The sequence below is a fragment of the Lactuca virosa genome, chromosome 3, assembly GCF_052849685.1.
Source record: "Lactuca virosa cultivar CGN04683 chromosome 3, Lactuca_virosa_CGN04683_v6, whole genome shotgun sequence".
Lineage (NCBI taxonomy): Eukaryota > Viridiplantae > Streptophyta > Magnoliopsida > Asterales > Asteraceae > Lactuca > Lactuca virosa.
The window spans coordinates 153010444-153022065 of NC_136428.1; the positions used below are offsets into that span (position 1 = coordinate 153010444).

The 11622-nt window shown below is 43.7% G+C and overlaps 1 protein-coding gene across 1 annotated transcript; it reads left to right on the forward strand.

Annotated features, from left to right (window-relative positions):
- The first annotated feature begins 8399 nt into the window (after window positions 1–8399).
- On the forward strand, window positions 8400–11146 carry LOC145166725 (NEP1-interacting protein 2-like). The gene is made up of 5 exons (XM_079085754.1): window positions 8400–8716; window positions 9053–9231; window positions 9704–9787; window positions 10037–10204; window positions 10918–11146. Exons 1-5 carry the CDS (start codon window positions 8551–8553, stop codon window positions 11038–11040), a joined length of 720 nt encoding a protein of 239 aa, XP_078941880.1. The 5' UTR covers window positions 8400–8550; the 3' UTR covers window positions 11041–11146.
- Window positions 11147–11622: the final 476 nt, after the last annotated feature.

An 11622-nucleotide genomic window follows, 5' to 3' on the forward strand; every position in this document is an offset into this window, starting at 1 on the left:
TATAAAATGTGAAAAATTGTTTTGAAAATTTGGGTGTTACAAGTTGGTATCAGAGCCTTGGTTTGAGGGATTCGGATTCATCTTCGGGCGTATCTGAACTCAAACTGAGGATTTGATAGAAATTTTGATGACTAAAAACTTTTTAAAAGAGTAAAAAGAGTTTTGAGACAAACAGAGCAGAGCCGTGTGTACGATCAGCCAGCGCCCGAACGGTGATTTCCCAAAATACCCTTGTAATTAGTGTTATGAGATATATTATGTTATGATATATGATGAGTTATGCTATGCATGCTAGAGTAGACTAGGTATTCTTATTAGGACTAGAGTGGCCTGATATGTGATGCCTTAGTCTAGGAGTTTTGCTGCTAGGGATACTTGAGAGTGTTTAGATAGCAACGAGGAGTTTATGAGAGAGCTGCTAGTGAGTAGCATATGGTTAAAGAGAGTAGAGTACTTGGGACTTGGGATCCAAGGAGGAGGACTTAGAGTGGATGCTGATGCGGTGTGGACGGTAGTATAGGGCCCGTACTACTGAAGACACCGGAGCAGTGCGCACCCTAAGTAAGAATCCATTGGGTACTAAGGAGCAAGTAGGGTGGAGTTATCGAGTGCGAGTATACTCGAGCGAGTCCCTGATATTTATTATGTTGTATTTCAGAGACGTCATGGTTGGGACACGCCACACACCAGAGAGCAGCGGTACTAGTGATGAGGAGATCCGTAGGATCATTCATGAGGAGGTGGCTGCGGCCATCAGGGCAGAGATACCAGAGATGTTCGGGTCTATCAAGACCACACTGATAGAGACATTTGACAAGAGATACGCTGCTCTTTCTGAGGCTGCGGTTGCTGCGGCCACTGCAGCTATAGCTGCGACTAAGCCGCAGGGTAGTGATGCGTTGCTGTTTCGTGAGTTCAGCAACACAAAACCACCGGAGTTTGATGGGACCCAGGACCCGATTGCAGCGATGAGGTGGATATCAGACATTGAGAGGTGTTTCTTTACTTGCTCATCTCCAGAGCATTTGAGAGTCCGGTTCGCGTTGAACCAGCTTCGCTTGGGAGCGAAGGACTGGTGGAAGTTTGTGACGGCGCACTATTCGCCTACTGAGCTTGTTGCAGTGACCTGGGAGAGGTTCACTGCTATGTTCTAAGAAGAGTACGTTCCCCAGGTGGAGAGGGAGCGTTTGGCCCAGGAGTTTTTGACCCTCAAGCAGGGTACAGAGTCTATTACAGTGATCACCAGGATGTTCCATGAGCGGGCGATGTTCTGCCCAGAGCACGTGTCCTCCGAGCAGGCACGTATGAGCCGATATCTGAGCATTTTGAGGAGGGATATACGAGAGTTCGTGGCGAACTCGACGTACCGGACATTTGTCGAGCTTCAGGCAAATGCCCGGAAGAGGGAGATAGAGCTGGAGACTCAGGCTAGGGAGGAGGCGGAGTCTCAGGGGAGGGATCGGCGACCGGCACAGTCTCAGCCGGCAGCCAAGCGGGCCAAGCCTGCCGATTCGAGATCAGGGAGCCAGAGGGGCCGCACTTGTGGCAAGTGCGGCAAGAGTCATGATGGAGTGTGCAGAGCAGGGTCTTGCTACAAATGTGGCAAGGAGGGGCATATGGCCAAGGATTGCCCCAAGGGGTTTGCAGTCTGTTTTCACTGCAACCAGACCGGACACCGGAAGGCCGAGTGTCCACAGTTACGAGGGTCAGCTCAGGGAGCTTCTCAGGGATCTACTCCTGCTGCTGTTCGAGCTACAGAGAGTCGGCCGGTGAAGGCTGAGGCGCCGAAGGCTCGCGGGAGAGCCTTCCAGTTGACAACGGAGGAGGTCCGCGCAGCACCCGATGTGGTAGCTGGTATGTATTCTTTCCTCTGTTTATTTTGAGTTTGTAGTGTTATGCTTATATTGTGATATGCGTAGGTACATTTCTTGTGTGTTCTGTACCTGCCTTGGTGTTATTTGACTCGGGTGCGAGTCGGTCTTTTGTGTCACTAGCGTTTAGTCAGCACATCAGTACCCAGCGTGAGGCGTTGAGTCGACCTCTACGAGTTTCCATAGCTGACGAGCGAGCGGTGTATGCTACTGATGTGATTCGAGGATGTGTACTCGAGATCTTCGGTGTCGAGTTTCCGATAGATCTGGTCCCGATTGCTATGGGGGACGTATGTGTCATAGTGGGCATGGATTGGTTGAGCCGTTTTGGAGCTGTGATTGACTGTGAGCGACAGTTGATGACGATACGAGACCCCAGTGGGGGAGTACTTACGGTGTACGGCGAGGGTTCCCGTTCTGGGTCAGCATTTTGTTCGGTCGCTAGAGCGAGGCAGAGTTTACAGCAGGGCTGTAGTGGGTTTTTGGCTTATGTGGTGGATACGAGAGTAGATGCAGAGAGACCGAGGTCGATCGATGAGGTCCCAATAGTGCGCGAGTTCCCAGATGTTTTCCCCGAGGAGTTGTCGGGTGTGCCTCCCGAGAGGCAGGTAGAGTTCCGTATTGATTTGGTTCCGGGGGCAGCGCCTATCACCAAGGCGCCCTATCGCCTTGCGCCACCAGAGATGCAGGAGTTATCCTCGCAGCTTCAGGAGCTGCTGGGGAAGGGGTTTATACGGCCGAGTAGCTCGCCGTGGGGAGCGTCGATCCTTTTTGTCAAGAAAAAGGATGGTTCACACCGGATGTGCATTGATTACCGGGAGCTGAACAAACTGACGGTCAAGAACCGTTACCCCTTACCGAGGATCGACGATTTATTCGATCAGTTGCATGGAGCGTCTTGGTTTTCCAAGATCGACTTGAGGTCTGGATATCATCAGATGAGAGTACGAGATGAGGATATCCAGAAGACAGCGTTCAGGACTCGTTACGGGCATTACGAGTTCGTGGTGATGCCTTTCGGGCTCACCAATGCACCGGCGGCGTTCATGGATCTCATGAACAGAGTATGCAGACCGATGTTGGACCGTTCGGTGATCGTGTTCATCGATGATATACTGGTGTATTCGAGATCCAGAGAGCAGCATGAGGAGCATTTGAGAGAGTTACTTGGAGTTTTGAGATCGGAGAGGCTTTATGCCAAATTCTCCAAGTGTGATTTCTGGTTACGAGAGGTCCAGTTCCTAGGGGACCTCGTTAACCAGAATGGGATATTGTTCGACCCGGCCAAGATTGAGGCGGTTATGAGTTGGGAGGTGCCGAGATCCCCCACCGAGATCAGGAGTTTCTTAGGGTTGGCTGGCTATTATCGGAGATTTATCAGGGATTTCTCCAAGATCGCCGTGCCACTCACCAGGTTGACCCGGAAGGGTGTTGCTTTTTCATGGGGACCAGAGCAGCAGGCCTCCTTCGAGACACTTCGCTAGAGATTGTGCGAAGCCCCAGTGTTAGCCCTTCCGGAGGGGATGGAGGACTTTGTGGTGTATTGTGACGCATCGATATCGAGGCTGGGAGCGGTGCTGATGCAGAGAGGGCATGTGATAGCATACGCATCGAGGCAGCTGAAGCCTCACGAGACGAGGTATCCCACCCACGATCTGGAGTTGGGGGTTGTAGTGTTCGCCCTCAAGATCTGGCGTCACTATCTGTATGGGGTTCGGTGTACCATATACACGGACCACAAGAGCTTGAAGCACTTGATGGATCAACCCAACCTGAATATGCGCCAGAGAAGATGGTTGGACGTGGTAAAGGATTACGATTGTGAGATCCTGTACCACCCGGGCAAGGCTAACGTTGTAGCCGATGCCCTGAGTCGTAGGGCGGAGAGCGCCCCGATACGGGACGTTTGTATGAGATTGACAGTGATGACTCCGGTGTTGGACACCATCCGAGGGGCCCAGGCTGAGCCCGTGAGACCGGAGAACCGCAAGAGAGAGCGGGTTATCAGATATGTATCGGAGTTTGTTACCGATAGCAGAGGGCTTATGACCTTCCAGGGTCGGATCTGGGTGCCATTTGTGGGCGGGGCACGTACCATATTGATGGAGGAGGCACACCGATCGAGGTTTTCGATCCATCCCGGGGCCACTAAGATGTATTTGGACCTGAGAAGAGATTATTGGTGGCCCTGTATGAAGAGGGATGTAGCATGGGTTGTTGAGAGGTGCTTGACCTGTCGCAGAGTTAAGGCCGAGCACCAGAGGCCGCATGGTAAGTTGCAGCCGTTGGAGGTTCCCGAGTGGAAGTGGGAACAGATTACCATGGATTTTATCACCAAATTGCCAAGGACTGCGAGGGGCGTCGATGCAATTTGGGTGATTGTGGACAGGTTGACGAAGAGCGCTCACTTCCTTGCTATCAGTGAGAGCTCCTCCGCTGAGAGGTTGGCAGAGTTGTACGTGAGGGAAGTGGTATCACGGCATGGAGTGCCGATCTCGATCGTCTCAGATCGAGATGTGCGTTTCACTTCCAGATTCTGGAAGAAGTTTCATGAGGAGTTGGGTACGAGGCTACATTTTAGTACCGCATACCACCCCCAGACAGATGGGCAGAGTGAGCGGACGATTCAGACGCTCGAGGACATGCTTCGGGCATGTGTGTTGGATTTCGGAGGGAGTTGGGACACATACTTGCCCTTGGCTGAGTTTTCCTATAACAACAGCCATCATTCGAGCATCGGTATGCCACCCTTTGAGCTGTTGTATGGGAGGAGGTGTCGGACTCCTATTTGCTGGGGTGAGGTCGGGCAGCGTGTGATGCGTAGTACAGAGATAGTACTTCAGACGACTGAGCAGATTCAGCAGGTCAGACAGAGGTTGTTGACCGCTCAGAGCCGCCAGAAGAGTTATGCGAACAGACGTCGCTCGGGGCTTGAGTTCCAGGTTGGTGATTTAGTACTCCTGAAGGTATCTCCTTGGAAGGGGGTGATCTGATTCAGGAAGAGGGGTAAGTTGGGACCTCGGTATATTGGTCCTTTCAGGGTGACTGCCAGGGTGGGCAGGGTAGCGTCTCGTTTGGAGCTACCTACGGAGTTGAGCCAGATTCACGATACCTTCCACGTGTCTCAGTTGAGGAAGTGTATCGCTGATGAGTCGGCAGTGGTTCCGTTAGAGGACATTCAGGTGGATGCGAGCCTGAATTATGTTGAGAGACCGGTTGCGATTGTGGATCGAAGGATCAAGACTTTGAGAAACAAGGAGGTGCCATTGGTTCAAGTCCAGTGGCAACATCGGAAGGGTTCTGAAATGACCTGGGAGCCGGAGTTAGAGATGCGCGAGCAGTATCCAGAGTTATTTGTGGAGTGAGACTTCGAGGGCGAAGTCTGATTCTAGTGGGGGAGAATTGTAACATCCGGATTCCCAGGTATCTTAAATTATGTATTTTATTGAGTTTTGGAGAGAGACTCGGCGAGTAGGCGCTCAGACTCGCCGAGTAGAGTCGCGAATCTCCATCCGGGTTAATGACTGGACTCGGCGAGTCCATACGTGGACTCGGCGAGTCCACGCTGTTTAATGAAACCCTAATTTCTCGGGTTTGGGGACTATTTAAAGGCCCTTATGGCCGCCATTTGAGGTCACCAGTCATAGAGAGAAACCCTAGAGTGCTTGAGCGTTTTGGGAGAGGAAGGAAGCCATTTTTTTGACCTTGGGAGTGTTGTTTAGCAAGAAGAAGGAGGTACTAGCCAAGAGGAAGCATAGGAGATTGCTATTCTGTGGATTTGGAGCTAAGATCTTCACATTTGAGGTAGTAATTCGACTCCCCTTCTGTTCTTATGATGATCATATGGATTTAGGGTTTCTTAGACCCTTTGTTGCTTAGATTTGAAGCCCAAATAGTCCCTTATGATGAGGAGGCTTTGGATCTGGATCCATAGAGGTCCAAAGAGCCTTATTCATTAAGCTTTTTGAATAACAATGGAGGCTATGACCTTGGGTTATCGTATTTGGGGCTAAATCATCATATATGATCAAATAGATGTTGTATGTGCATCAAGATGGAAACTTTACGTGGTTATTGGGTTTGGGAATGATAGATCTATGGGTTAGAGGACTGGATCTGACCTCAGGAAGTTGTTTGAGGATGTGCATGGAATGAACTCGCCGAGTCCATGAATGGACTCGACGAGTAGAGTCGGGTAGCCCCGCGACTCGCAATCTGTGACGACTCGTGGAGCATAGGGTTGACTCAGTGAGTCGGAGGGAATTAGAGGACTGGAGTTCAAGGTGGAACTCGTCGAGTCCATGAACAGACTCGGCGAGTTGAGTCGGGGTGGCCCCGCGATTCATGCCAGGTGTCACCCGTCGAGTAAGGGGAAAGACTCGACGTGTCATGCGAGATCAGAAAGATAGTGGGCACGTGTAGACTCGCCGAGTCGCCCAAGTGCACTCGGCGAGTCGGGTCAAAGTTTGACCGTTGACCTTTATTGACTTTTAGGGTTTGGTCAACTTTAGGGTCTTTGAGCCATGAGAGGGGTAAAATGGTCTTTTACCCTTCTGAGAGTACTAAGAGGAGGAATAGTCTAGCCTTGAGAGATGTATTGATTCAGAGTGTTTATTTCATATGATTAGGCGGAGGCTAGACCCGACTTTACAGAGTCCGAGCTTTACCGAGTTAACCGAGGTGAGTCTTCTCACTATACTTTACCTAGAGTGGTAATTAGAGCTATGAGACAGAGTATTGGTATGCTTTTGCATGATGTGATTTCTATGTGTTATATGCTATGTATGTTACGGAGTTTTCAGAGTTGGGACCGGAAGGTCCACAGAGTTAGGGTCAGAGGACCCATAGAGTTAGGGCCAGAGGGCCCACAGAGTTATGGGACTGGGGGGTCCCACAGAGACACTTTGACCAGAGTGTCAAACAGAGTTATAGCCTCGAGTGGCTAATATGTGTTATGTGTGGTATTTTAGGGAACTCACTAGGCATTTATGCTTACAGTGTTGTGTTATGTGTCTCAGGTACCAGCGAGGATCGCGGGAAGGCGCCGGCTTGATCAGTACACACGCGGGGAGATTTTATTATGATCTTGGGAGATGATGTTATGTGATACAATGGTGTTTTTATAACGATTATGAATGAAAACGTGTTTTATAAAATGTGAAAAATTGTTTTGAAAATTTGGGTGTTACAGAAACAGGAGGAAGAGCAATGGCGGACGTCACAAACCTCGTCGCCAGCTTGGTTGTCGTCGGCAAGGGAGATGCGGCGGTTGCAGCGGCGGCTAGGGAGGGAACGGTGGTGGAGAGGCAAGGGTGGAGAGGTGGCGCCGGTGAGGGAGGAATAAGGGTGGGGGAAGTGGCGGCTGTGTTCTCATGCTAGGGTTAGGGTTTACCGAGAGCTATATACCCGGCACCCACTCAAACTTCACCCCATAATGTCATGAATGGTCCCTCCCCATAGGATTCTTTTCACAAAAGTCCACAATTAACACTTCCCACCCCTGCTCACATATTTTCTTTCAATCTAAGTCCCTATTTTACCTTTTTAGCCCCATCTTCTGAAATTCTTTACAAATAAAATCCGGAATTTACCAATTAGCCCCTTAACCTCTAAATTTTTTTCAAAAGAAGTCCCATAAATTACCATTTTGTCCCTGCCTTCACAAATACTTACAAAACTAATCTGGAACTTACACTTTTAACCCCTAACTTCTAAAATTCTTCACAATTTAGTCTGGGACTTACATTTATTAATTTATTTAATTAAACGGGGCGTTACATAACATTTCAAAGTAGATTTAGAACTTTCGTTCGTTAATTTTAAAAAAAAGCGTACTTCGTTGTTTTTATGTACGTGTCAATCTAAATTCGAGTTTGTTTACGTTTCGATGTATTTTTTGATATTTTCATGCTTGTTTTATCTACACTTTCTACGTATAAGTCGGGTCACATATAATACGTTTTTGATTATTTGAACTTCTCTTTACGTTCCAACGTAAATTTTGCATGTGTTTTTGTGTTTATTTTTATGTACGTTTCCTACGTATTAGTTTGGTGACATATAATAGGTTTTATTCGACGATATAAATTGGAGTTAGATAAATTTTACCGACATTTTATATTTATCTACCAACAAGTACAACAGTACCTAACTTTTGTTAATACAACCATCAAAATTCAATTTACAAAACGAATTGACCATGACCCAACGCACAACAGGCACGCAAGTAGATATTCTCTTAAAAATCAAGCATTACCTTAGCTTATTTTTATTCAAACTACAAACATAATGATCCATTCACCAACAGAAAGAAAAGTTTACTAGTTTACTAGTTTAGACCCTTACATTCACCAACAGAAAGAAAAGTTTTTGTATAGTTTACTAGTTTAGACCCTTACATCTTTTTGCTTGTAATTTTTAAATAAGAATTTATTTTATGTCATGCCCCTAAGACCCACAAGAGATTGAGAAGACAATAAATACTCTTTGGTCATTTGTCGTTTCCTTTCACCTTCTCAGTTCTCACGTAATTACCACTTTTCCGCAAATGCATTATAATTTATAACCAACATTTCTAAATCCCTGATACATTAAATTCGAAACCGCTGTGTTGTTATTACAAACCTCCCACAAATATCTAAAAGGCATTCATAACAACCCTCTCCCCAATCCATCAGTAATGGAGGTTTACGCATATCCATCTCATTTTATGCAATCATCTTCGCTAGTTTCTTCATTTTCATTTAGGAATTTGGTTTTCAAAGTTAAAGACTTCATTAGCTCTGCAGTTTCCATGGTTATTGGGAATGTCTTCTCTGCAATTTTCACCTTCTTCTTTGCGTTGGGTATGTGCTCTGTTCTTCATTCTTTGTGTTTTGATTCCAAACACTTGTTGGTTGCGAATCTTTCTTCGTTTTTTCTTGTGGGTTTTCAACAATTTCACTGGATTTTCGCTCATAGTTCCCAATTTGACTGCTTTTTTGCTAAAAATATTGAATTACGGCTAGGGTTAGGATCTTCCTTGTAGGTTCATCTTGTGTTTTTCAAATTATGCTTAATATCATGTTTATGTAGTCATTGTAACTTGAGAAATCAATGAATACTGATCGATATATGAAGAATATATAAATTAAAAACTCATTTCCACCATTTTTGTGAATTGTTATCTTCCATATGTGCAGTAGGAACTTTACTGGGAGCATTAACGGGAGCTTTGATAGGTCAAGAAACAGAAAGCGGTTTTGTCAGGGGATCTGCAATTGGAGCAATTTCAGGTGCCGTTTTCTCAATTGAAGTCTTTGAATCTTCCCTTGTTTTATGGAAATCAGACGAATCTGGAATCGGATGTCTTCTTTACTTGGTGAGCAATTACATTTTTCATCCTTCATAACTTAATTCCTGTTCATAATTCGTAAACCATAACAAATGAGAAAATTTGATTTAGATAGATCACAAGACTCTTCATAATTTGATGTTAATAACACAAATCCATCTCTAAATCGAACAAAAATAGATATGATTATTTAGAAATTAGGTAAAGTCTGCTCAAAAAATGGTATGTGAGAGCTCTCTTTACCTACATTCCAACAAAGTTTTAAATAAGGTTCACATTTTACTACAAGCCTAACAATGATTTTTTTTATTTTTATTTTTATTTATTTATTTATTTATTGATAATTTAGGGTCGAAAAAATAAGATATGTAGAAACGGGTCAAAGTTGTAAAGAAATTAGTTATCTGATTTTTTATTATTCAAATCACTATTATTATTGATTACTATCAAAATGTATATCCAAAGATCCCCTAAAACTAATGGTATTTTTTTTCACCAGATTGATGTCATTGTCAGCTTGTTAAGTGGAAGGCTTGTTCGTGAACGGATCGGTCCTGCTATGTTGAGTGCGGTTCAGAGTCAGGTAAAATTCACAAAATTTTATCAACCCAGTTCAGTAAGGCCCATTTGTTACACAGGACACGAAAGAACGTCTGTGTCTGTGTTTGCCTGTGACTATTCATTATGACTTTGACTGTGACTGTAACCTATGAAAAAACAGTTTTTTCTCATGCAAAAAGGTGGTACATTACTCATCGTTTAAAATAGTCCCAGAAAGATGGTCCAGTCTGCTTTTTGCAAACACAACCTAATCTTGATTTATGATGATTAGATGGGAGCAGTTGAAACAAGCTTTGATGAGGTACAAAATATTTTTGACATTGGTGGATCTAAAGGCTTGACTGAATATTCGGTTGAAAAGATACCTAAAGTTGCGATTACCCGTGATAATGATGTGGACGAATCGGGAGAGCTAGTTTCTTGTTCTGTGTGTCTTCAGGTAAAAATATATTTTTTTTTTATTTTTTATTTTTATAAATTATAATGACCATACGTCATGTCTCAGTGGTCCAATTTTCGTGCAAAATAAAAAAGTTATTCACGCCTATACATTTTGTACCATGATATTATGTTATTCTATTAAGGGTAAAATGATCAAAAGTAATTTTCGTACAAAAAATAGGGCCATGGACACGAAGGTAGTTGGAACATCTAATACATTAGGTGTTATTTTTTTAAACGTGTTGGTTGACCCATTATTATTATTTTTCAATATCTATGAATCCTATTATGTGAATAATTGTCCAACCAATAAATATCTTTTCCTAAATATTCTAACAACATTCTTTAATTTATGTTTTGCTTTACTAAAGTGTCAACCTTAATTTGGACTGAATGAAAGCTTCTAACTTTTCCCTTTCGTCTTTTAAACAAAAGATTCAAAACAAACACTTAAAACAAAGGCAAGTTGATTGATTGTTGACTTTTTATGAGTCAAACAACCCAATCTCTAAATCGAAAAGTAGACAATTCTACCCAACATTTTTTTTCTGAAATCAACTATTTACAAGATCGGTCTATCTTTGTAGCTAATGGGCAAAAATGGGATTTTAATTTTCGGATTTCCCAGTAATCTAATTCTAATGGTCAAGATTGATGCAACCCACTTTGACTTTTGTCAAAATTAGTAACTTTTGTGTTATCTTTATGCAGGATTTTCAACTTGGAGAAACTGTGAGGAGTTTGCCACAATGTCATCACATGTTTCACCTACCTTGCATTGATAAATGGCTGATGAGACATGGATCTTGCCCATTATGTAGAAGGGATCTTTAATCTTTTCTTTTTCTTTTCTTTTTTAATTTTTTTTTTAATTTTCTGTACATTCATATATGAAATTTTATCATTTAATGGTATTACAATAAACAAAACCTTAACACAATTCGATCTTTTCACACACCCATCACTTCGATTCCATGAAATTGTGATTATGGATCCTTAAAATGGAATTTAATTTATCCGATCGTGTATCATTTTCTTGAAAATCTATAAAATAATGAATTTGAGATATTTTTGAAGTCAATAATTGTAACGCTGTCGGGTTCGGAGCGGAAATGGAGGTGGAAATTATGTGAACCACCGACTGTATTTTGCTGACGTGGAATGGTTAGGTTTGAGTTTTTCATTAATGAAAATCTAATGAGTTTTTTCCATAAAAAATTTACATGTTTCAGAGTAATGTACAATTTTTGTTGCGTAATGTATAAGTTTTTGTAGCGTGAGTGGTTTGTATTTTGAGATTTAAGCTCTGCCAGAAGTAGTCGTATCATTCATTGAATGGTGTGGATTTTGCATTTATTTGGTATAAATGTGGCTTGATATTTGTGGGTCATATTAAGATTTATTTTTTTACAACAA